Consider the following 27,830-nt stretch of genomic DNA (forward strand, 5'->3'; position numbering starts at 1 on the left):
GAAACTCTGACCCTTGAGAAATGTCGGACAAATTTTTACTGAACGCAACACCTTTATTTTATTTACTACATGTAGCTCGAAAATACATACTGAGGAATAGCCTGCGGATGTTTATGCAATTATCAATTTTTGTAGACGATTTTTAAGAAAGTGGAATAACTCTGACCCTTGAAAAATGTCGCACGAATTTTTATTAAACGCTTCGTTTCATTTACTACATTTAGCTCATCAATATTGATGACTAGACTGCGGATGTTTATGCAATATCAATTTTTGTAGACGATTTTTAAGAAAGTGGAATAATTCTGATCCTTGAAAAATGTCGCACGAATTTTTATTAAACGCTTCGTTTCATTTACTACATTTAGCTCATCAATATTGATGACTAGACTGCGGATGTTTATGCAATTATCAATTTTTGTAGACAAACTTTAAGAAAATGGAATAAAACACAATCTTATTTCCAGCGGTAGTATCCCTTGCAGATCTCAACAAAATAAAAATTGTACTAAATTCCGTCGAATTTTATACTCCATCCATCTTTTTAAATTTTCAGAAGGCACAAATGCATCAAGATCCGCAGTCTACGCAGTGAAATATAAAACACAGTAAAACATTTGAAAAATTCAAGAACGTTTCGCAAAACATTTCTATTTCGCATAAAGATCCGCAGTCCACTGATAATTTAAAGTTGTTTTAACACGTGTACAGTGACCTACGGTTCAAGGTCGTTCAAGATCGCCAAAGGTTAACTGCGATGGAAACGGATTTTTGTAAAAGCATCTCATTAGACACGCCACTTTCTTCAACTTTTTCTACAATGTTTGAAAGCTGCGTTTAAGTTCGTTGGATATGAATGAAACTGCTGTTGTTTTGTGCAATCCATTGATAAATTCCGTGGTGAGATTTTTGATTTAAAAGAAACTATACGAGAAGCGTGAAGATATCCTCGAGATCGCAGGGAGCACAATCTTTTCGTGAAGTAATTAGCAAAACGGATCCGAGATGGAAACGGGTGAAAACGGTGGAATGGAAAAATAGTATCGCGGCGAGAGAAGGTTTATAGCGTGCCGGCTCGGTCGCCAGAGCGGAGTTAACTGTGCCGAGGCAATAAAGCCGGTAAACCCAGATCCGAGAGAGCGGAGAGGGTTGAATCGCGGAATCGATCGACGGTGTGCAGCATGCAGCGTGTGCGATGAACACGGAGGGGGACAGACGAGAAAGAACTTGCACCGGTACGGTGACATCATCGGAACGTCGACCTTCCTCGGCCTCGCAGCGCTACGGTCGTAATCGAAAAATTTACTGTCATTTTTGTCATTGAAAAACCAATGTTCTCGCTTGTTTCCCGTCTGGCGGCGAAACTAACGATCAAAGGATTAATTCTACAAGCACCAAAGCCAACTGAAAACGTCGATGGCACCTCTCCTTCCTTTCTAATCCCTCGTAGCACTTCTTATAACAGAAAACTGATCAAAATTAATGTCCACGTAGCTCCTGTAACTTGAACCTAACGCAGAAAATTTTTATTCTGCATCATTATTAACCCTTTGCACTCGAAAATGAAACATTTCTTCCTGGCTAGAATAATTCCATTCTATTTATATGATTTATATATCTAGCTCTTCTTGTAACAGAAAACTGATAAAATAATTAATGTACATGTAGCTCCTGTAACTTGAACCTGATAAGGACAATTTTATTTTGCATAATTATTAACCCCTTGCACACGAAAATGAAACATTTCGTCCTGGCTAGAACAATTCCATTCCACATGATTTTTTTTTCGTTTTATGGATATGAAATTCATGTAATGCCTCATACATTACTTAAATGTTTAGTAATGGATTAGACAGCAACATATTTAATAATGTAGACAATATTTTGAATACTGGTACAGCAATTTTTAGTAATCACCACTCGAGCGCTAAGGGTTAAGAATGTTTAAGGACTATTATTGGACACATTATGAGACCAAGACCTGTTCGGCACAGAAACAGGTAGCCTTGAAGTACAAGTGGATTTTTTAACGACGTCTTCCTCTTCGTAGACGACGTCGTTGCTCTGTCGATGCTCGACTCTCTCGTTCTGCTAATGAGAATTACGTAACGGCACGCGTGGACTCCGTCTGATCATGCATTCCCTCGACACGCTGCAGTCGGCACGGAGAGGATCGAATTCCCGAGGGAGACACCTTCAAAATTATGCGAACTGGTTCCACACCACCGGCCTTTAGGCTTCTCTTTTTGCATTGGACACAATGGCGCACTGTGCGTTGCTTTCCGTCGACGATTTTTAACACTAAACCTACCACTGCCGGTCAAATGACCGGTTTTATATTTTTCATCTTAGGATTATTGACATTATGAAGTTGCTTACATGGAAATTCATTCGATAAACTTTTTTATCCAAGCAGATATTTTAATAAAAATTGCACAAAATCTAATGTAAATAGAGCCTTGTCATTTTTGTGAGGTAGAACATTTTAATCGCTTTTAGTGCTCGATAGTTTTAGTGTTAATGAGTCGTTTTCACCCTTGTGTAGTTAACCGGGTACCCATTTACTGTATTTCTTTCAAGAATTTGTTAATGTTCCTTTAAAGAATATTACAAAATTTCTCTGAATGTCCGTTCGTCCCTCGCTAATCTATTAATTTGTAGTCTTATAATGAGAATTTCTGCAAACATGTTAAAAACATTGTTTTAAATATTCTATACATTTTCATTGACTACATAAGGGTTAAGTCGTTTCCTTGTTAGACATTCTCAGTTTTTGACAATTTTAACCCTTTGCGCTCAGAGCTATCTTAACTCGAAAATGAAACGTTTCTTCCTAGCTAGAATTATTCCATTCTGTATGATATAACACCTCACAGAGTTACCACTAAAAACCATTGTGCCACTATTCAAAATATTGATTACAATAGTAGACGTCAGAGTAGGGCAATAATCAACTAATACTTAAAAATGACTAATAGTCTTTTTGAATGTTAGTCATAGCAAAATAGTCATTAGTCAAAACTTTTTGATTAGTTGGTGATAACTAATTAATAATAACAATAGTGACTGATGACTGATCATTAGACTGCGGTTCTCTATGCAAAATAAAAAATGTTTGCATCGATTGCAGGACACAGGAGCCAAATAAAAATTGTATTCTTCTTTTAATTATCCTATTAAGCTGAAACTAATACATTGATATCCTTAAATGTTTTTAACATGTCCACAGCAGGAAATTATATGTATTCATTTTCGTCGTAAATGCATAAAATCCGCAGTCTACTGATCATCAACTACTGATTCACTAATAAGCAATAGCTAACGATTACTTAGAGCTGTGACTAATTATTTGCCATTTAGTTATCACTAACTAATCAAAAAGTTTTCACTAATGACTATTTTGCTATGACTAATATTCAAGAAGACTATTAGTCATTTTTAAATATTAGTTGATTATTGCCCTACTCTGGTAGACGTTTGACTCTGTGTCATCACTCGAGTGCTAAGCAGTAGCGCGTTATAACGTTATAACTAGTTGGGACCTTGGGCAAAGTGGAATTTCGGGGCCCCTAACCCCAACTAAATAACATTATGACAAAAACGTAGAATTTCGTTCTTGGATCTTGGTTTGTGTTCGGGGCCCCGGGCATTTGCCCAAGTTGCCCACAGGGTAACGCGCCACTTATGCTAAGAGTTAACTATTCACATTAAAAGCCGTTAAAACTATTAAAAACCACCCTCAGCCGCATCCCCAAATTTCGACCACCATCCAAACAAGTCCTCTAGTATCCGGTCACCGGGTATATCGATCAGCAGTGCCTCGAACGCGAAATTGGACGGTAAGATAGCCCGGAAAAGATGGCACGCGAGAAAAGGGAAGACGGATGGGACGAGAGAAGACGGGCTCTCGCGACGTGTACGCGTTCACGGGGAAAAGAAACGGAGAGTAGAAGAGAAGGAGAGAGAGAGAGGAGAGGAGATGAAGGGTGGGTGGGGGTGTAGAGGTCGAAAGGAGAGCAGGATAGAAAGAGAAAGAGCCGGGACACCCGACGAACCTCCAGGGGTGGGAGTATTGATCCGGAATGCCGGCGACCGCTTGCCTGGAACTCTCTCTGCTACTCCTTTACCTTCTCTTCCGCTGTCTCTCTCTCTCTCTCTCTCTCTCTCTCTCTCCTCAACAACCCCCTAAAGCCTCGAAACTCTCATCCTCCGTGTTTCCATGTTTCCCACCCCCGGCGCAGACGAACACCCTAACTAAACCACGAATTGCTCGTTTACCCCTTCGGCCCTAGTCCTTCGGATCCGAAACCTACGATCATCCTCCGCGAGCTTCACGCTTCCTGCCGCCACACCCCCGCTAACCACCCCCGCTCCCTGTCTCATTCTCTCTCTCTCTCTCTCTCTTTGCTATCATCCCCTATAGGAGAATATTAAAACGAAACCGAGATATTGCTCCCTGTTTCGTTGCACACGCCTCTCTCTCTCCCTTTCTCGCCCGTCGTCCTCTCTATCTTTAGCTGGTCTACGTGTATGTTTGTCTTTCTTGTTGATCCTGATCGTCGCTACCCTTTGACTACCAAAGTGTCCTTTAAGCTCGCACAAACACCCGGAAGCCGGCGGGTACACCGTTTCGACGGAATCTGGTGGGTGTGATTCAACTTCGCGCCGATTTATTCGATGCGAGGCATTCACACTTTTCAGTGGGAGAGTATATGGGTTGGGGGTTCCACGGAGTTTTGATCCTTCGGGGATGAAAGGTGGCGCATCGACGACATCAAACGCGTGCACTTATTTCTGTGGATGTCAGGAAAAACGCGGCATGTCACAATTTCAAAAAATTTCAGTTCATGCGTTAATTGAGCTTCATAGGATTTATGTATTTACCTGAAAAAAGTGATGAAAATAAATTCGGAAGGCTGGAAGAAATAGTGCAATTTAACCGATGTCCTGTGTCAAAGCATCAGCGATGGAAACTTTAAACGGCAATATCTCGAAAGTGAAAGCATTAGGTGTGCAAATTATTTCTCTCCCTTTTTTTCCAAATTCAAGATTTTATTACATTTTACGTACATAACATCTTCCTGCCAATTCTTCTTGCGTCTGGATCGGATTTTCGTTGAGCAATTCCTCTAACTCCCCGTCATCGAACTATCCCGGTGCACCTGAACGATCGTCGTCTTCCAAATTAAAATAACCGGCTTTAAATCTTTGGTACCACTTTCTGCATGTTCTGTAAGATACAGCGTTCCCTCCCAGTGCCGCACAAACCATTCCAGTAGCTTCAACAGCTGATTTCCTAAGCTGGAATGCAAAGAGTTAAGTAGTGACGCAAATGATGCTTCTCGCACGTCGTATTGCTTGAAATTGTTGCATAGGACTCGAAACTTTTAGAGTGCTCATCATGACTCCTCATAAAACTAAAAGAACGCTCTTCCAGATGGCACCAGAATCGGGAAGTAATTCGAATTCGGTCAGAAGTTATAATCGCTGATATAATCCCTGAAATTCAAAGCAATACTACATTAATGAAATAGCTGGTAGAAATTGCTTAGAAAAGTATTACACCATTTAAATTACACCATTATCTTTAGACTGCGGATCTTTATGCAAAACAAAAATATTTTGCATTGATTGTAAGAAGCAAGAGTTACATAAAAATTTATTTAATCTCTTAACCCTTGTGTAGTCAACCAAAATTTAAAACCTTTGTGTATTTAACATGTTTTCAGAAATTCTCATTATAAGACTATATATTAATATATTAGCGAGTAAAGAACGGACATTCACAGAAATTTTGTAATATTTTTCAGAGAAACATTAACAAATTATTGAAAGAAATACAAGGGTTAACAACTTTGTTACATTGAAAGCAACATTGCGACATTCTCCAATGTTGTTAATCTTCTCCCGTTTTATACTTTGCCCAACCAATTTCTTTATAAACGCATAAAGATCCGCTGTCTAATTACTATCCTATTACAATACGCGGAGTATTAAACTGTTTTCTCCGTCTGTCTTCAAAGGAGAATCATTCCTCCGAGAAGTTCGTCGGTACATTTTTCATCAGGACCTTTGCATAAAAGTTTTAAACAGTTATTTCGGAGAGGCCTTTCAACGGAAGGGGTGGGGCTACGCTTTTCACTGTCACCTGCTCTCCAGTGTGTTTCTCCTTCCATCTTGAACTATGTTTCTCCCTTTCTCGCGCTCGGGCTTTGTCTTCCGAGCTGAATAGAGGGTTTCTTGACTTTCACCGGTCGCTGAAGTAGCTTCCGTAGCTCGACCACGTGACTATACCGTAGATCGAACGGGTCAGAAGTTGCAAAGTTCGAGGCGACTTCACTTAGGAATGAATGAAATGGTCCTTAGATGTACTCCCTCACGGTCTGACGCAGTTTAATCTGCATTAGGAACCAGCATTCGCTACTCGGCTTTGATTATTGATCTGTGGCCGTTGCCTGCGATGCCCGGGTCCCCGTCGACCCTCATCTCGATATCCTTATCAGCTCTGGACCGTTTTTTAACACTAATCGTTTGATTGATCAAATGATCGCTTTCACATTGTTTATTTTTCATTTATTGAAATTATAGGGTAAAGTGCCCAAATATGAACCAACATTTGTTGATGTCAGTTTTTGATTATTTCAGAATGCTCTTTTTCGTCCAAAAAATTACGAGTTGTAGATGCATTTCCTCCCTATGAGATTCTGGGGTCGAGTTCGTTCAAAAATTAATACAGCTTGGGAAAAATATTTTTTTTTCGTGGTGTGTCATTTGCATGTTCCAGTGAAAGGGGTTCTTAATATGGTACACCTTGAGTCTCTCATCTCTAATATGACACCTAGTGCCATATTTGGCACCCCCACCAAGAATGTAAATAGCTATACCCATATTAGGGAACTCTTGGTAGTGCCATATTGGGAACTCCACGTGGACTGATAATACTAGCTACTTACAAAGAGAAAATGTATTTCAGCCGAAACCAACAGTTGCCAAACATTAATATAAATGAACTGAAACTACAGATATGTTCAAACATTTCAAAATCACTTACTACTAATAAACTACTAATCACTGCAACACGTGGAGACACAACTGGTGGAGGATCGATACTAAAATCTATAGATATGGAGCGATTGCATTGCGCACTGTTGAGTAAACATGGTAAACTATTGTTCGAGGATTTTCTCACTAGAGTGAGACTTCTCCTTTACAAAATATAAGGTAGTGTCATAATAGGCGACTATACCATATTTGGGCACTTTACCGTAAAAATGCTTCCAACTTTATTCAATAAATTTCTTTATTCGAGCAGGTATTATTATAAAAAAATAAATTTAGTCCTGTAATTTTTATAAAACAATACATATCCGACACATTTTGTATCCGGTACAAAATAGCGTTAAATTACGTCTACCAATTTTTTTTTTTATATCCGGAGTCTATAAGAAACGGAGTTTCTATGAAGATCCACAGTCTACGGATAATTATTACCAATTATATCAGAGGCGGTGGAGAACGTTTTCGAAACACTGAAGCGAAGATATCCGGTAAACAGTTCGTGTCCCCAACAGTTGACGAAGTTTCTGCTGGTTGTTTTGTCGGCCCACGTTGCGGCGAGCCAACCGGGAGAGATCATTTTTGTTGTTCCCGCTTGTTAAACTTTGCGAGTCGGTACGCCGGCGAAGTTTAACCAGGAAAAAGGCTCGGATTACGTGACGCTGCTCTGCGTTGCGACTTCTTCATCTCTTCCCCTTCATTCTTCTTCGTTTATCGACGGTCTTAACCTGTTAACCCATTCGTGACGGATGACGTACCGGTGCGTCAACCGTTTCATTCACCGTGAAAAACACCCCCCTGCACTCGCAGGTCAACCGTGAATCTCTGACTTCAACATCTGAGAAATAGCAAACAATTTCTCATTAAATATTGTACCAATTGCTATTTTTCAACAGGACGATATACCTTTTTGTTTACAGTCTTGGTTAATAAATTTAGGCAGAACATTGAGGCAGCGGTTTCCAACCTTTATGCTACTATGCCTTTCGTTTTTCTAATAGATATAATGGACTAATAGATATGGATACATTGTAGGTAATAAAAACTGAGAACTACAAATTAATTTTTTATGAAAAAATTTTGGCGCCTCCCCTGGCAATAGTCGCATCTTCCAACCTTTGATTTTTTAATAGATGTAATGATACAGACACGTTTTAGATAATAAAAACTGTAAACTACAAATTAATTTTTTATAAAAATATTTTGGCGCCTCCCAACCTTTTATTTTTTAATAGATATAATAATATGGACGTATTTTAGGTAATAAAAACTGAGAATTACAAATTAATTTTTATTCAAAAATTTTGGCGCCTCCCTAAGCTATAGTCACGCCTCTTAACCTTTGATTTTTTAATATATGTAATAATATAGGCACATTTCAGATAATAAAAACTGAAAGCTACGAATTAATTTTTTATTAAAAAATTCTGACGCCTCCCCTGGCAATAGTCTGCGCTTCCCAACCATTTTATTTATTAGTAGATATAATAATATAGACACGTTTTAGAACTTTGCTAATAAAAGCTGAAAACTACAAATTAAAACAGTGGTCCGCACCTCCCAGGTTGGAAACCGCTGCACTAGGGTAAAACCAGCCCAGAAAAAGGTGGTTTCACTCTTAAAGCGGAGAAGCATACGAGGAACGATCCTAATCAAGCAACCGCGGTTCATCGACTAGGCGAAATGTTAGAGTCTGCGTCGAAATAGTCCTATCGAAGGAAGACTAGTGGAACCGGAACCGGAACCGGCTCGCGAACTATTCCGAAAATAGAGTTAGGAGGCCGTGTGGCACGTGAATGATCATCTAGCATGCCACGTATTTATAATTCCATTCATAACGCGACCACCGGTACTTTCACGTAATCGTGACCGGCCGTAGTATAACGTTCCCGCGGCCTTGCTGCGCGAACACGTCGCGTTTCACGATTATTCGGCGTCGGTGCACGTTGCGTTCAAGTTTCTTGCTCTTTACCGCGACGCTACGAAGGTATTCGATCCTATCTGCTACCCTAGACACCTCCAGCTCGCACGGGTGGGATTGAAAAACCAGGAACTGCGGTCTTCGGACGTCTGCGCAGCAATTTATGCAGGCATAGTTCGACAGGATGGAATTTACCTGCCGCGGAAAATGTCCGGGAAAGCTGTTCGAATTTTTTGCGTGTTCCTTCTCTCAATTTTTATGTACGATTTTTGAGAACGGTTTGTACAAGCAATTTGTATCAACGATTTTTGCGAGCGATTCTTACGAGTATTTTTTGGGAACCATTTTTACAAGCAATTTTCAGGAGCTATTTTCACAATCAATTTTTGCTCGGAAAGTCATTTCGTTTTTCGTGCAGAAATTACATTACTTCCTACCTTGCAGTGCTTTCTAATCTTACAAGTATGTTTTTATCATCGCATCAAATATGCAAAATCAAAGTACGCATTTCCATCACCTTTTGCTTTTTTATCATCGCAAGGATAAAAATGCAGTGCACAAAAGAAAAATTTGTGCGCTGTTTAAGGAGAGGAAGTAACATCGATTACTATTTTTTTCGCTTTTTTCAACATTTTTTATGCCGTGCAAACAAGAAAAGTCATATAACTCAATATTTTGCTAATGAAAAACAGAAATCCTCCGGCATATGGGATCTTTAAGTTGTCGGAAAAATCGCGAGAGATCATATAACAAAATATCATAAAACTTATTCTAAATGGTAAAAAATTGGCTTTCATTGTCCCTTTAGAAAACGAAATCACTTTCCGAAAGACCCAATATTTTTACGAGCAATTGTTAAGAACGGTTTTAAACGCTGTGAATTTCCTAATTAATAGTTCTGTGGTGGTCTAGAAATTTGCACGAGGTGTGAATAGAAAAATCAGCTTGTCCGATTAACAGGTCCGCGATAGGATTGTCTTTCGCAAATTGGATTCCAGCCGAATGTCTTTGGATCGATGTGATGGAAGACATTCATCCAGAAGTGTGAATGCGAAAATATTCGGAATAGGATTAAATTTCTAGTGCCTGTCATACTAAAACAATACAGTGCTGTGAATAGTTATAAACTCGACCATATTTTTATGTTTTTCATAGTACTGAAACAAAAATTGACGAAACGGTTTATACATTTTTCTATTCTAATACAAAACAAAAGTGAACAACAAAAAATATTAGTTCTGTTCCTCAGAAATCTGGAAAAAATGGCATTTGTTCATAAACTTGTGGCTTAACCTGTGAATAAGCATAGACTCATTATTAATTTGAATATCTTTCATTTAGTATTTAGTACATTTTCCTTTTTATATTTTATTACATGTAAGAGCCGAACACTACTAAATTATATTTAGCTTATATTTAAGATGTCATTTGGAATATCTGCCCAAGCAGATTTTATTCTTTATTTAAGATCGACAATACTTTCTATTGGTGGCTTCTCCTGATCATAAACTTTCCTCGCAAGGATACCCCATAGGTTCTCAATGAACTCTTGAAACCACTTTTTTGTAGAGGATGCTGTGTGAATGGGAGCATTATCTTGCTGGAAAATCGTTTTATCGTCTTCTGTTAATGTTATAAAAGGCAACAAATAGTCGTGTAACACCTGTTGACAACTAGCAGCATTTATTACACAGTTTACAAAAGCTATTTCACTTTTAAAATTGTTTTTAAAGGCAGCCCAAACCATGACTGATCCACCTCGCTGAGCTTTTCGCGACATGATCTTTCCTTCCTTCCTCAAATCTTGCCAATAATAATTGAACCCATCAGGTCCGTCGAGATTAAACTTTCCTCATCGCTCCAGATCACATGTCTCCACATGCTCTTTTTTTGCATGAATATTTCGGTAAATTTTAGTGTAGTGAATTTAGTGTAGTGTGAATATGAGGCTTTTGTAATGACGGTTTTCGCACAAACATTTCTGATATTTAAACCTTCCAAAATGCGCAACCCACTTTCTTACAAGACTGGAATCACAGTTCAAGTTAAATCGCCTCACAATTTTAGACGAGGAAGTTCCAGTTTTCGATATCTCCCTTAAAACTGCGCGTTTTACAGTTGACGAAAATCGTGTGGGTCGTCCCAATCGCTTGATATTCCCGCAATTTTCAATAGCAAGTTTCAAGAAATGTTTAACTGCACTTTGGGATTTTATTAATTATAATCACAATTAGTCGTTGACTTTTCCCACAGCTCTTCAAATCGATTATTCGTTGCTATCCTATGTATATCGTGTACGGTACAGAATTGTTTCAGAGATCCTTAAAAATATACTTTTAGAGACTTGCTGTGATATTACTATCGCTAAGAAAATCTGACGAAACTTCAGAAACGTTCTGAATGAGGTATGAACAGTGACTTAGTTTATAAATATTCATAGCTCAAATCTCTCCTTGTTTTGAAACATTCAGCTACTGTACATTGCACGAAGAAGAGATAACAAGAAACTATTAACATAGAAAAGGTCGTACTAACTCATCCTAAATGTAGTAAAACTTACTTAATGGATTCTTAGAAATAATAACGAAAAAATACAGAATATAACTGTGAGTTTATAATTATTCACAGCACTGTATATGTAGAGGGTGTTGCATCGAAAAATGTTGTATTTCTATTTGAAAGTATGAAGGTGACCTTGAATTCCCCTTGACTATTTCACCTAGAAAAACAGAACTGTTATTACCATATTGTTAGCGCTCTTTATACTGAACAACTTCGGTTACTAAAGTTTTCCCATATTTTCAAAAACAGCAGAGATAATGATATGCTGATATATGTATACAGTGGACCACCCTGTATATGGAGGCTGTCTCGCCCGTTCGAAGAGGCGGAAATCTTTTCCTGAATGATCGACCATCGCGCGCGTTTCAATTCGACGTAAAATCCAACGAGCTATTCGACAGATTTTACGACAGGGTTGTTGCGTGCCGCGATTAAACATGATGTCGGCCGTACGACAGACGCAGTTACGATTATCGTTCGAACGGTCGTAAGTTGCATAACCTATAAGGAAAGATTGCGAACGGTCCGGATCTGATTTGAATGATATAGGTACATCGCACGCTTATAGAACAGCCAAAAATACGATGCTGTCGTCCGCGGTTCAGAGGGTGAGACCAACCCTTAACTATGTCCACTCGATGCCAATCTAACTTCGAAATCAAACATTTGTTCGAAGTACAACATTTTTGTGACACCCTGTACAATTGCTGGAACGTCAAACGTTTAAAGGATTAATAGGAAAAAATAAATATTGGAAAGAAAGAAATTAGGGGTGAATTCCGGATCGAGACATTCAGTGACATTTTGTTATAACTATGTTATGAAGAAATTGATTGGAAGAAATATAAAACAATAGAAGATTTAGAAAATTCAAGAATGTTGTATTGTTGCTTTTAATATAAATTTTATGTTACTCCTGCTTCCCACAATCAACTCAAAACATTTTTATTTTCCATAAAGATCTGCAGTCTGGTTATAACCTAACCTAACCATTAGAGATACCGCAATGAAATTTTCACCAAAATTATTTGAAAAATGGTCATCCCTAACTGTAGGTAATGAAGTATTTTTCGCATTTGTTAAACAATATTTATTGGTTAATTTTAGTGCAAATTTATCTCTCATGGTTCAAGAATTACCAAATTTCTCCAACCAATAATCATTCACAACTTACAAAGTGGTTAGCGGCGGGAAATGATTCTTGTGGAATTATTGAAAGGAAGGTGAGCTAAAAATATTCCAATTCGTTAGAAAGCTAAACTCTGCTAAACTTGAAAGATATACTCTCTTAAATAGAAAGGACTTCGTCAATTCATAGTAGAAGATTTTTTGTCATGAAAGCAATTTTTGTCGTGAATAATACTATTCCTCAAATATCCAATTACAATATTGATTAATTACAGGAAAGCTAAACCTACCGAGCACTGAAAGCGATTAAAATGTTTCATCTGATGAAAATAACAAGGCTCTATTTATTTAGATTTTGTGCAATTTTTATTGCAAGACGTGCTTGGATAAATAAATTTGTCGAATCAATTTCCATGTAAGCAACGTCATCGTTTCAATAATTATAAAATTAAAAATCTAAAACCGGTTATTTGACCACACTAGGTTTAGTAGGTTTAGTGTTAAATTGAACTAATTTCTTCATTTCCTTCAATTCATTCTTCAATGTTCATTCATTAGACATCGATACAAGAAGGTTCATTTCAGGTAAAACGTCTGCGTCGCATGGAATGCATTTAGTTCCTTTCATGGCAGTCCTTATAGCAATCCATGCGTACGATCCCGAATGGGGATCACGGTAAATACGTAATGGGTTAAGTAGAACTGGTCTCACGTCTGACCCGATCGGTATCCTTCGAATTCGGCAGTAGGTCTCGGCTAACAGATAATAAAATAAAATCACGCTTCCGACATGCGACGACGACGACGCATGCCGCAGCCAACGTGGCGCTGGCGAAATTCTAATTATGTTTTGGACGAGTCGCAACTACTCATTCCGGGCACGATGTCAATTCCCGTGCTGCGACTGTCGTCATCCGAGAATGACGCTCGATCGTGACAATCGATTACCCTTCTTACCCCGTGTCCCGTTTCTGTTGCCGGTGCCCTCGTCTTTTGCCAGACGATATCATCCATTTTCTCTCTCTCTCTCTCTCTCTTCTATTTCCTTGCAGTCGCCTAGACGCGTTGTCTTGTCTGCGAAATATGGCAGACGGGAACCTATTTAGAACCTCGACGCAACCATGCAACTTACAAGGAAAGGACCCCAAGTGTCTCACTTCGATTTTGATAATTTTTTGTGAGACGATGGTGTATGGATCCGTAATGATGTCTGCAAAATATTAGGTGTAGTTACTAAATAGTTTTAAAGATATGAACAATTAAACTTTCATACCTTGTTGATGTACTATGATTTGCAGTTCAAGTTTTCGAAGTTCAATTGTTTATATCTTTAAAACTATTGAGTAACTGCAGCTAATATTTTGCAGACATCATTAGGGATCCATATACCATCGTCTCACAAAAGATGATCAAAATCGAAGTTGGAGTCCTTCCCTTGTTATGGTTTTCAACCCTTAGCCCTCGAGTGGCGAGCACCGCTAAATATTGCTGTATCAGTAACGTAAAATAATTGTTATTCAATTATTCGATATGTTTCAATTATATGGTACGTTTGTGTATTGCATCACTCATTGAAATGAAAATTGATTTCATCCCTTAACTCTTTGCACTCCTTCGTCGAGTGTGACTCGACATCGGAGAAAGAAAAATCCAAATGAAACGGGTTTTTCTATGTATGTACTTGGTTCTTCCTTTATTTATTTAATTTCTTATTTCTTAGTTAAAAACAGATATAAATTACAACAACGTTTGAGAGCTACATTTAATATGGATTTATGAGAAAAATTGTGGCAAACATTTTTTATCCATGGAGATCCGCAGTCTAATAATTAGTAAACAAAAATTGTTTGAAATAAGTGGCAGTCAAGGAACTGTCCTTTCAAGTAAATTTCAAATAAAACACTTCAAATAGCGGGGAGTGTTGTTGGCAATAAGATAGAAAAATAATTCGCAGTGCAAAGGGTTAATGACTGTGTTACATTAAAAACAACGTCACGATTTTCTGAAACTTATTTATAAACCAATTTCTTCATAAATTCATAAAGATCCGCTGTGTCCATAGATCATTAACAGGTCATTGGACGTGGCGAGACACAGTTTAATGGAAGCTCTCGATTTTAACGTTGTTGGTTAACGTGCTGCAGCGAGAGGAATGCAGCTCTCTCTGTATTTCTGAGAGTCTGTTACTTCGTGTAGCGACACAGAGAGAGACAGAGAGAGAGAGAGAGAGAGAGAGAGAGAATGTCAGAGGACGAGAGAGAGAGAGAGGGAGGATATAATTCGATAAATTCATTGAGGCCGCGCGGTGCAGGCTCGCAGAAAGCAAAGTTACTTCGGGATAGGACGGTCCATTCCCCGAGGATGATTATTATGCGTCGACGATGCATCGATAAAGTGAAACCAATTTAATCGACCATCGACGCTCTAGCAAGTCGAGCTCTCTCGATTGTTTTCGACGCGACGTCGCCGGTCTACAAAAGTTCGTCGTTTTTTCACCGTCTTCTTTTTCTTCTTCCTCTTCTTCTTCTTTTTCCTTCTTCCTCCTCCTCCTCCCACTCGTACTTTTTATTTTCTTCTTTTTTAATTACCACGGGAATGTCGGCCAGTAGAACGACGCGTTCAGCGGGGCCGAAAATAAATGAAGCGAAATAATCGGAGGCCGTGCTCGCGGTTGGAAATACACGAAATTGCCGAGGTTGCGTCTCACAATCAGCCCATGAATAAACCTAACGCTTCGCTTTTTTCCGCTTCTTTTCTTCTTTTTTTTTTATCCCTTCAACGTCCACTCCAATTAGTCAAGAAGACTTCGTACCGAGCCTAATGAACGTAAATATTATTTTTATTCGTGACTGTTATCTTTTATGGAGGTTTTTCATGAAATAGTGTTTGTTCGTCATTGTAAAATACTTCATTTTCTAATAACGTACCTAATCCCAGCAGAGAATGTAAGTTATTATGAAACATAATATGGTCAATCGGTGAAGAGACATGCAGAAAATGGCAACCTCGTTAGAGATCGCATCCAACGCATGACTTCGCGGCAATTATCGTGATAACGCGACGATACTTCAAACTATTACACTAATAACTTCGCTTGTTTTATTCATACGGTTCAGGGAAGACGTGTCACCTTCTGTTTGCTACGATGTTACCTTCCCAGTGACCTTTCATGTTTTTGTTTATCTGGCCGAGGCTGCTCTTGTCCAATTTCCCATTCATGCTCGTCTGGTTTACGTTATTGCATTTATCCCGCAAATTGATCGTTATTATGCAACTATGCAAATAGACATTAACGAAACAGGACAATGTTTACTGTAAAACAAAGCGAAGGAAGTATTTTGATTTATCTTGTGTTAGTATAATTTGTTCAGTGAACACTTTGTTACCTAGGATCAGAGAAAAATTGATCACCTCCTATTTAAAAAACAAAAACGTTCTAACATGGGATATAACAGCCTTTGCACTTCTCGCAAAACCTCCCAAAGTGACCTTTCAATTTTTTAATGTCTACGGCTATGTATATCGCTCGACTGCAACAGATTACAAAAATACAGGGTGGTCCATTTATCTTGAGACAGTCAATTATTACCGAAACCAGCAGGAATATGAAAAAATGTTTTATCCGAATTGTTTTTTCCGAACTAAAAGTATTTCAATCTGGTTAAAAAGGATATGTAAAAAGCATCCTAGCTTTTGAATTAACATAAATGATATGATATTAACGTCGATCTGTATTCCATCCGTACTGAATATTCATTTAAATGTTTCGCAAGAGCTCGATGCGATTAAAAACAATATATACAGTGCATCGCAGCTTCTGAATTAATATAAATGACATAATGTTAACGTTTATTACGATTATATCCGTGCTTAATGCTCATTATCTTCGACTACAGCTGCAGGAATAACTATAATCATAAAATGATCCGGTGAACAGGTTCAAGCGACCGAATAATTGCCGCGCAAAGTATCCGATGAACGATTAAAGCGATCTCTGACGAGAGAACATTTTAATGATTCCCGCTACCATGTTACACTGCGCGGCGTTGCCATTCACGCGTGCACGCGCACTCTCTCGCACAGTTGTAACGCAACAAACCTAACCTCTACGAGTCGTGTGTAACTTTCGTCATTCCCCGCATTTACATCCGCGAGCATCCTTTCAACCTTAACAGTCGTCAAGGTTCCGTTCCCGTTTCGCTTACTCTTCGCGTTCTCTCTCCTTCTCTCTTTACTTTTCACTTCCTCTTGATCTCTTTCTCCGTGTTTTTCCAGTGTCAAAGTGGCCACATTTTTTTCCCATTTTACCAACGGTCGAAGGTTCACGCTAACCCCACTCTGACTCTGAATTAGTTCGCTAAAAATTTAATCGTTCAACACGTCCAATTTCAAACACGTTGAAATGCTTCAACAAAAAATCTGTACGATCGGATACAGTCGGATAGGAATCAATCAAACTCGGAACAGTTCGAGAAGCTCGTAACAAATCATTTGTGCCCATAATTATGATTTATTGAGATATAATATTATGTGATTAATATAGATTTATATATAACAAATGAATTGAAATGGATTGAAAGTTGAATTTGAATTCAGATTTAAATATAATGATTGAAAGTAGAATTTCGATTTTTAGTATTTGAATATTTTGGTCTAATCGAGGAGTGCCTAACCTAGATCCAGCGGCCATGTTTGATGCAAAACAGTTGAAAAAACTTGCAACATTTTGATTTTTAATAACAAACACATCTACCCCCTCTAATAGGCCGATAAAATAGCCATCGAACAGTTCGAACATTATTATTGATAGTCCCAGCCTGGACACTCGGGACTATTTTCAATTACCGCGGGTCCGATAAGGATCGTAAGTGGAAGGATTGTCGAATGAAAGGAAACTGGAACAGGCAATTCAGGCAATTCTTTGCACTGAACGGCGCATTTTGTAATTGAATCTGCCGTGGCCATTCTTGACGCCGTCCACTGATTTTCGACAGTTAATGAACCTACACCAGCTAATAGAATCGCGATGATGTTGACAAACATTTTAAAATCGAGTTTGAACGACGATCATCGATGTTCTTAACACATTTCCACACTTCGTACTTCGTGTTTGTCAGTTCATCCGTGAGATGGCCTACAAACATGCGAGGACAGTTTCGATTTTCTTACATACATCGCGCACGTACTATTGTCAATTGCTCCTGATGACGTAATTCACTGAAATATAAATTTGTATATCTTGGATGCAAGATGGGTGATCTTGTCTTTGACTTCACGTGCACAACCGTTCCTGGACACCGCGCGTGTATCGTTATTTATTTTTATATCTGATTTAATCGAAACAACTTCATATATCTACGGCCTCATATGGAAACCGCCTAAGTTTCAGCTTCGCCTTGTTAGGGTACTTCAATTTCTACGGTTTGAGGGTAATAGTTCAGCGATAAGTTGTTAGTTTGAAAATATCTCCGTGTAAAGCAAGATAGTTTCTCGTTAAATCGTTGTTTACACCTCCTGTAAAATTTACGTTTTTGGACGTAGGCAATTTTCATATGAGGCCGACGATATCGGTACAAAGAGAACAAATATTGAAACCGTAAATAGGAAGTAAATGAACTAAAATCAAATCGACAAATTGTTAGTCAACCCCTGCAAGACCTTCCGAACTTGCGGAAACAATTACAGAAAACATTCAATATCGTCGCGCGAAGTATCGCTATTCTACGCAAACATATACACACGGTCGATACAGTTGTGTTTATCGTGTAAATAGAGCTCGATGCACGCGAGAACGTGCGACGTCTCGAGTTCTTAAACAACAAATAAAACTTGATTCGATCATAGACTTTCATTCGCACATCCATTCCACGCGAATATCTGCGGAATTTACATAAAGCTCCAAAGCGCAAAAATGTTCGTTATCTTTGAGGTTATGTCGAGCGACTCGATACGTGTCGTATCGTGAATCGACCAATCAAGCGTTGCGGTCGCTATCTGTCGGTCCAACTGTTCATTATTATTGTACACGCTCGACTGTTTCCTTCGGGGGTGGTAGGGAAGAAGGGGAGAAGAGCGAGGGGTAATAATTAGTTAATAGACGCGTAGCAGCGTGAGCAAATTAATTATTATCTGTGCCCCGGTTGTTCGTTTTCGCTGTTTCGCGCGGATCAAGATTCTATATTGTAACAGAGGGGTGGGGGAAGGAGGAGGAGCAGAGAGTGGCAAATCGCGGAAGTTCGCTTTAACGAGCAAATAGCGACATTGGTTCCAGCATGACGGCCTTCCACGTTAATTATCTTGTCAGATAGCGCAATCTACGATTCAAAAGCTCGCCGAGGAACGTATTTGTGCCACAGCAAAGATACGATCATCGAATTCTGATTATCGACGCGATAGAACTGTCCGATCCGTGTCGTATCCCCTAACTCGATACGGATCAGCGAGCCGGCGGAAACCCGAAGAATCAAAATCTACAGCGACAGAAGAAATTTACACTTTTATCGATCCCTGTGCTTATCTACACGAATTTTTCTTGTTCCGGTAGTACAGCTAACGGAAAAACAACCTGTTCGGCTTCTTCATCATCCTTGATGTACAACTCGCTAGACAGCGGATTTTATGCATTTATGGGAACAATGAGGAAGAGTAATTTGAAGCATTCGAAACGTTAGACGAATTTGAAGGTGGATTATTTTGATCTTGCATGAAGATCCGCCGTCTATGTATTTTTAATCTAGAGTGAACTTGCTCACTGTCATCCTAATTCTTCATGTTGAATTAGTTCTTTTTTTTATTTAAATACATCAATTAGAATTTGCACAAAAACTTCTGCATAATGACGTAAAAAAGTACTTCGTTTAATGATAAAAATAAAAAATATTCAATTTTCTTTTCCGTTATTTTTCAGTATTTAAAAAAGAAAAAAATTAATTCTTCAATGATATTCATTTAAATCGTATAAAAGTGCAAACAGTTTCTTTTATGTTCATGTATGTACATGCTATTTTTTGTGAGGCACGGAGATTATACGGGTCAGTTACGGACCCGGCAATCGGCAGACAAGGGTTGCAACGAACAACATTAACTAAAAAGTAAATATAAAAGTAGAAGTGGACCAGGTCGAGTTAGGCTGTCCGGGTTAACAGATTAATTTAGCTAATCTCGGTCGCAGCGAATCCCATTTTCATCGCACTTTCATCAAAGGCTTAAGATGAATGAGGGTATGAGCCCCGAGATGCGAGTTTAAAGTTCACCGGCTGGTAAATCAATACGCCACGAGCAAAAAGAGATAGAAACCGAGAAATGAAAGAGAGGCGAGAGAGAGCAGGTTGGAACGAATGGAAGGGAAAGGAAAGAGCGAGAGGAAATAAAACGAGAAAGGGAGTCTTGTTCCGTGTCTTTTCTGTCCTTGTCGTCTCTCTCTCTCTCTCTCTCTCTCTCTTTCTCCTCTTCACGACGGCCTCCGCAGCGTGAATGAAAACTTCATCGAATGGGAAAACGATCAACCCCTGAAGTAGACACGCTAATAGAGGCCCCCGTAATTTATATCGCGGCGGCGCGCGGGTTATTTTCTCGTGAAAAGGGAAGATGAAAAAATGAAAAGAAATTTTCTCAATAAAGCAAACGCGAGATGAGATGTCGCCGACTTCGCTCTCTCTCTCTGATAAACGGTTTTGTCACGTTCTCACGATAGCTCGTCGTTCGACGAAGAACTGTGCCATTTCTCTCGCGCGTGCCACTATGGTTTCTCTTATCGTCGGCTTCTTTCTCACCGACCGGTAACACTCGGTTCTCCCGTTTTATTTAACTATCGATTTGCATTCACCCGTGGGTTTCAGTCGGCTCGTAAATTAGGTCAAAACTATGGCAGTGCGTTTCGATGCGCCAAAGTTATTTCTATGAATTCCGTACATTTCGGTTAATGGTTGCCAACGTGCTCACACGCATACTAATCCCCGAGGTAAATAGACGACTGGAGTGCTGTTCGAGAAACAGAATTTCGGTCTTGAACTTCGCTCGACGGAGTTAATCATTCAGGAATGACGATGTGTTTACGACAAAATTAAAATTATACCATTGTTGAACTTGGATGTAATACATATTCTTCTTACCATATGTTGAAGCTTGGCTTTGTATTCATTCTTTGTACAGAGATTGTAATCTGCACATTTAGTGTTAATACATGAACATATTAACATATCACATAACAGTAATAATTAAAACTTAAAACTCTATTCACTTGTAGTTATTCCTGTAAAGCGATATAAACCCAGAAGGGTTCAAAGTGCTCAGAATATTCTTCTTCGTTTCATTGACGCGACAAACTTTCCATTTCGGTTTTCATTCATTATTTTTTAGCGCGCAAAGTTATACAACAGCCACAGTTTATCGATCTGTTTACTAAACGAAAATAAACTGCAGTTGATCTGCAATATCAATTTTCAGAATAAAAATTATTTATTGATCGTTGTTAACGATTATTGTCTGCGGATTCTTGATCAAATATGAAACGTTCCGAAGCAATTAAACTAATGCATTATGCATTGTTGCATTAATGCGTAGATTCTCTAATAATGATTCGACATTCAGAATGAAAAATTTGGTATTTTTCTCCCGATGTGCTCAAGGAACCAGGAGGTTTTAATAAGAAGTATAGTAATAAAAGGAACTTATTGCACTTATGACATTGCCAATGGTCGATTACGCGTATACCCGCATGGCGCTTGTGCCGCTTGATTCATAACCTCACCCGACATAACCTCAAAAGGGGTTCGTATTTAGATATATGTTACCGGCGCGGCGTAGCATCAAAACATTATGAAATTTCCGTGATCATACGCTCGCATTTGTACACACATTTCTCAGATTACATATATTCTACTAACGCATTCGGAAAGGAACGATCTACTCGTATTTGTTTCAATTAATCATATTTATTTACTGTTGCTTCAATAGAATTAGCTTAAAAAGCAACTTGTAAAAATGAAATAAAATAGTTTTCCACAATCTACGCCATTGCTTAACAACCTACAACTATATTATTCTTGTATTCGCGTGAAATTGTGCCAAGATAAGAGTCATCATCCAGTGACGCTTAAATTAGGCCGAATATATTCACGAATCGTCTTATAGATTTTTAAACGATGCGATTTATGTTCCAGAAAATCGAATTCAATTTGAACGATCGTTCGAATTGTTTAACTCGTTCGATGTATATATAGTTTGAAAATGTTTAACAGCGGATTATGAACATACGAGTCCGTGAATTCGTCAGAGACATGCAGTACTTACTAAGACTCGATCGAAAATAAAACTAAATTTCGAAACGCGAGGAATGAAATTCTTATTACATACTCTCGAGCAACCGAAAATACAACCACGATTATGTAGGAGGCATGAAATGCACGTGGGTGTCTCCTACCTTTATACGTGCATCCAAGTATGCACCATCCTTGGATTATAATATTGTTTAGGCTTAATATAGGAAGCAGAAATATTTTCAATTAAATCGAAGGATTTATTAATACTTCGATCATTTTTCCACGTTGAAATTAAATCGTGATCGGCGACAAACGTTGGAACTTTTCATTTCGTTCAAAACGGTACAGATAATCTCTCACATTTTGCAAGTTACAAAATAATAAAATAGCAAAATTTCCAGAGCTTAATTTGAACTCCTCAGAAGTTTTATACAGGAAAGTTTAATACAGGAAATATTGGGTTGAACGAAAAGTTCATATTCTTGTCACGTAATATTTGTAATTAAAAAATATAATTATAAAAATATTTGTAATTTTTTACGTTTCACGAGCTACGTAGTACGTGATTATTAACCCATAGCACTCGAGTGGTGACTCAGAGTCACCCCTAAAAATTGCTGTACCATTATCCAAAGTATTGTTCATTATTAAATATTGTTTACACTATTAAATATGTTGGTATCTAATCAATAGAGTTTAGATTTTATGCAAAATAAAAAATGTTTGCATTGATTGCAGGACACAGGAGCCAAATAAAAATTCTATTCTTCTCTTAATTATCCTATTAAGCTGAAATTAATACATTGATGTCCTTAAATATTTTTAACATGTCCAATGCTTTAAATTACATATAACCATTTTTGTCATAAATGCATCAAATTCGCAGTCTATTAATCAATTACTGGAATTAATCTAAGTCGGAAGAAATGTTTAATTTTCGAGTTAAAATAGCTCCGAGTGCAAAGGGTTAATATGCGGAACGCGGTGCATCGGCTACATTATCGGTCACGTCGATCCGTTTGATAATGGCGTGTAGTAGAAGGTCTCAGTACCGGTGTCCCGATTTCTATCTGGCGGCCCGAGTGTTCACAGTCGATCCTCAGGATTTTCTACTGCAGTCCATAGGCAAACCCAAAAATAACTCTCCGCAGGCTGGTGATCATACTATACCGGGATTGACGCGCTTCGTAGGTGGCACAACTGGTGATTAATATCATGAACGGTATATAATCACGGCACTAATCGGTGAATAACGTTCCCACAGCAGATTAACAATTTTAAAGCTGTCGCACGCTTAACAGCATCGTGAACGACACTAGACCAATGTCAACTCGTACACATTGTTCCACGTAGCTCAAATATAAATGCATTCACCTGTGCGCAAAGGTGTGAATGCTTTTATCTCCTTTCGATAGAAATGTCTGCAACTATCTTATAATTGGACAGTTGATTTTATGCATTTATGACAAAAATTAATTAGGAAAGAAAATAAACATATATTAAACATATTAGGAGAGAAATTCACCTATTAAACAGATTAAGAAAGGAAATTAATTTCTATGTCGTTCCAGTTTGCTGCAATTCAGGCAGAAAATTTTGATTTTGCATAAAGATCCGCAGTCTACTAGTAATACATAGCAAAGAACCATCGAACCGATCGCTAGACTGATTTTATAAGAGACTGTTCTTATTTTACAGATGTCCCACCGTCAGAGCAAGAACCATTGTTTATCTTAAAGCTCCGACAATGCTGCGTAACATTCGATTTCATGGACGCGACAGCAGATCTTAAAGGTAAAGAAATTAAACGTAGTACACTTAACGAACTGGTCGAATACATCACAGCTGGCCGGGGAGTCCTCACCGAGCCTGCCTACCCAGAAATCATTACAATGGTAAGCATACTTTGGAACTACTACTACTCTTTCTATCTCTCACCTCGAGAACAGTATGTCAAGAACAGTTTTATTATAGAACAATGTTTCTCTGATCCACAGATTTCTGCAAATCTGTTTCGCACATTACCACCTAGTGAAAATCCGGATTTCGATCCGGAAGAGGACGACCCGACACTGGAGGCGAGTTGGCCCCACCTTCAGCTAGTTTACGAATTCTTTCTACGTTTTCTTGAATCTTCAGATTTCCAACCTACAGTTGGCAAAAGAGCTATCGAGCAAAAATTTGTTCTACAGGTAGCGATCAGATTTTTATACGATATCATGTCTTGGTAATATCGATTCTAATCGCAGTCTATCTTTCAGTTATTGGAGTTGTTCGATTCTGAGGATCCTAGGGAAAGGGATCTGCTGAAAACAGTGTTGCACCGTATCTATGGAAAGTTCCTTGGCCTTAGAGCCTTCATACGCAAACAAATCAACAACATCTTTTTGAGGTATGTGTATGTATTCATGCAACTATAGATTTATCTATCTAACGAGTCTTTGTTCATGTTTTTTATTTACCATTCCAGGTTTGTGTATGAAACGGAGCATTTCAATGGTGTCGGGGAACTTCTTGAAATTCTGGGTAGTATTATAAATGGATTTGCTCTTCCTTTGAAAGTTGAGCACAAGCAATTTTTGGTTAAGGTAAGAATTATTTGCGTTGGAAGCTGATATGCCAAACATGGTTGCATCTTAAAGATTGAATAATCGTTGACTATTGCACAGGTGCTGCTGCCACTACATAAAGTGAAGTGCTTATCATTATATCATGCACAATTAGCTTATTGTGTGGTACAGTTTCTTGAAAAGGACGCTACTTTAACGGAACCAGTTATACGAGGCCTCCTCAAGTTCTGGCCTAAAACGTGTAGCCAGAAGGAGGTTATGTTCCTTGGTGAAATCGAAGAAATCTTGGACGTCATAGAACCTGGCCAATTTATTAAAATACAAGAACCTTTGTTCAGGCAAATTGCACGTTGCGTGTCTTCACCGCACTTTCAGGTTTGTCTCTTTAATAATTGCAAGTACGATGTTGTAAGGAAAAACGGATTTATTAAGAAAATTGGGCACACGGATAACCAGAAGTTTTTTTGCAATCTGTTGGCGATCGTAATTTTACAACTCTTCTGCTATTTCTTATTTTCTATTTTTATTAATTTGGCTATACAGTAAAGTCGCGATCTAGGTCCTTGAGGATCTCCACGACTGCTGTCCCTTTGCTTACCCCTTGCACTGGGGGGCGTTCTCGCGAGGGCCCAAGAAGCTCGACCTATCGCGCAGTCATAAAAAAATAGTTTCCCTACATGATCTCTGTCCCTGCTCGGAACAGGCGATGGGAGCTAGATCGCGACTTTACTGTATATCTTATTGTTAGCAAGCTCGTTGGTAAGAAACGCGACGTTACGGAGGAAATACTGTGAATTGCGATTTTAACCTTCTGTCGAGCGCAATGCGTAAAAAGAAAATGATAAAATACAAATTGGATGCGACAGTACTAACAATAAGCCAACCATCGGCATTCTATTTCTCTTAACTTCTTGAATTTTTTAATCTTATAACAATATCGTGCTCTTCGCATTCTGAAGGCAGTATGTACAAGAATACAGAAAATAACAAGCTGCGCTGATTTGTTACACTGTTTTCTATGATTGTTGTACTATTCAGAATCGACTACAAGAACGTTTAAGAGGTTTAACATTAAGAAATGATGAGCAGTTGCGCTGGACAGAAGGTTAAATAACGTTTTGACGATTTTTTGAACTTTTTATACTCGAAGTGTGTATATATAGGGTTGGCTGTTAATTTACACAAATACATACATACACCATTCATACTTCAACTCTACAAAGTGGTTCGATTAATCTCGAATAACTATGAAAATTGTTGTTACAGGTTGCCGAAAGAGCATTATACTTTTGGAATAACGAGTACATAATGTCTCTGATCGAGGAAAACAATCACGTTATAATGGGAATCATGTTCCCGGCATTGTATAGAATTAGCAAGGAACACTGGAATCCTACGATCGTAGCCCTTGTTTATAATGTTCTTAAAACATTTATGGAAATGAATAGTAGGCTCTTCGATGAACTTACTGCCAGCTATAAGTCTGAAAGGCAAAAGTAAGTAGTGTACGCACGGTGGAGTAATTGACAAGGCGATAGCGGTTGCCGCGTTATCTATAGAAATGTTTTTCTAATGTCAGAGAAAGGAAGAGAGAAAAGGAGAGGGACGAAATGTGGAAGAAACTGAACGAATTGGAGGTAGTACAACGTAATGCTCTTACAGCGACCTCCAGTTCCTCCAACACTCCAGTTCCTGCCACCACAGCACCCGCGACACAAGCCCGCCCCTGAGCTGGTGAGTAACACAGCCGCCTCTCGTCGACTAATTTTCCTGTGAGACTCCCGGTATCTGTAGTAATAATGAATAAATAAATAAATAAAAGAGAAACAGAAAAACGTGTCTGGCGCTCGAGAAGTATCAAGAGAGACAAAATAATTAAAAAAAAGAAATAAAAGAACAGGAAAAAAGAGAGAGACGATAAAAAAAGAATTGTAAATGTTTTTCCAACGAGCATAATAAATAAGTTACAAGTACGATAATTATTTTTCATTGCAGGTGGAAGTACACTACCACGCTGCCCGTTCATTAGTCCTTAGTTTACGTCGATTGTCCATATACTACATGCAAAAAAAATTACTGTTGTTAGCAAAGCAAAGTGTCCCACAAAATGGCATTCTTGACGTGATATGTAATTCCTTTTTAATTAGTTAACGCCCAGAGAAAAAAAAAGAAACACACACACACGCGCGTACACACACACACACACATACACACACATATATACATATACAGGGGCGCGAGCGAAGAAGAAAGAAAGAAAAAAAAATCTTCTGCGAAAGAAGCAATGAATGCACGATATAATTGTTCGTTGATAACGATGATACGAGATACCGATGATGATGATGATGATAATGATGATGATGATGATATGATGATGATGATTGATGAGTTCGAGAATACGTTTTTATTGTGTACATTAATTTTCCACGTTTCTTTTTCTTTTTTTTTCCTTTTTTCTTTGACAGCAATGATTTCAGTTGTATAATGTACTCAGTGTCAGCACATAATACTAGGATGTTAGTCCCTTCTTAACCCGTAAGGTTCAGCTGTGCTCGGTAGGAGGAGATGATCAAGGTGTAAATTCGAGTATAGATGAAGTATATCGTTATTAAATGTTAATTTTTCTTTTTGCATGTGACATTCGCGCTTCGGTTAAGAAAACGGCTGAGATGAGAGTGTCCTAATCACGACTGAGAACCCACCTTACTTCTGATTCTAGCCTCCGACCGGAGCCAGCGGGGGCGTTGTTTGAAATGTATCATATATTCATATTAATGATAACGATAACTATAACAAAAAAACATAATAAAATTAGGTAAATATAAATATATATATATATATATATATACATATATATATATACATCAACAATATATATATATATATATGATACGATATATTATAAAAATATAGTAATATTGATGATACGACAAGTCACACCATTCACACACACACGAAACACACGAATTACACCGAAAACTGTGGTTTAACACGTGTAACGTACAGACCGATGTGCTACAAAACAAAAACAACAAAAAAAAGTACTAACAATTATGCCCGCAGCAACAAAATGGAAAAATAAAGGTTTTTTTCATTGGAAAAGGTGAGAGCCGTGACTGATATGCTACAGTGCATATCGAAAAAAAAAATGAACGAAGAGAAATGAAACGATAAGAAAAGAATAATATTATTGAACGATAAGGTTTGATTCATTGAAACGAGAGAAACAAACAAAAAAAAACGTAAAAATATATGTTGTTTTTTAAATAAAAAAAGCTATAAATAATACAAAAAAATAAAAGAAGCGAGAAGGGGCAAGTATACAATAAAGAA

The 27,830-nt window shown here is 38.2% G+C and overlaps 1 protein-coding gene across 4 annotated transcripts in view; it reads left to right on the top strand.

The window, feature by feature from the left end:
- Nucleotides 1-27,599, top strand: part of Wdb (serine/threonine-protein phosphatase regulatory subunit widerborst) — a 59,849-nt gene extending 32,250 nt beyond the window's left edge. For 3 of the 4 annotated variants that reach the window (XM_076427272.1, XM_076427271.1, XM_076427274.1), the window contains 8 exons: nt 23,626-23,822; nt 23,925-24,119; nt 24,189-24,325; nt 24,398-24,515; nt 24,597-24,872; nt 25,764-25,993; nt 26,077-26,231; nt 26,493-27,599. In XM_076427272.1, the coding sequence (XP_076283387.1) occupies nt 23,626-23,822; nt 23,925-24,119; nt 24,189-24,325; nt 24,398-24,515; nt 24,597-24,872; nt 25,764-25,993; nt 26,077-26,227 (1,304 nt within the window). In that variant the 3' untranslated portion in view covers nt 26,228-26,231; nt 26,493-27,599. The remainder of the gene's footprint in view (nt 1-23,625; nt 23,823-23,924; nt 24,120-24,188; nt 24,326-24,397; nt 24,516-24,596; nt 24,873-25,763; nt 25,994-26,076; nt 26,232-26,492) is intronic. The other variant, XM_076427273.1, reaches the window with a different exon arrangement.
- The last annotated feature ends 231 nt before the right edge of the window (nt 27,600-27,830 follow it).

This window comes from Lasioglossum baleicum, chromosome 7 (assembly GCF_051020765.1).
Source record: "Lasioglossum baleicum chromosome 7, iyLasBale1, whole genome shotgun sequence".
NCBI lineage: Eukaryota > Metazoa > Arthropoda > Insecta > Hymenoptera > Halictidae > Lasioglossum > Lasioglossum baleicum.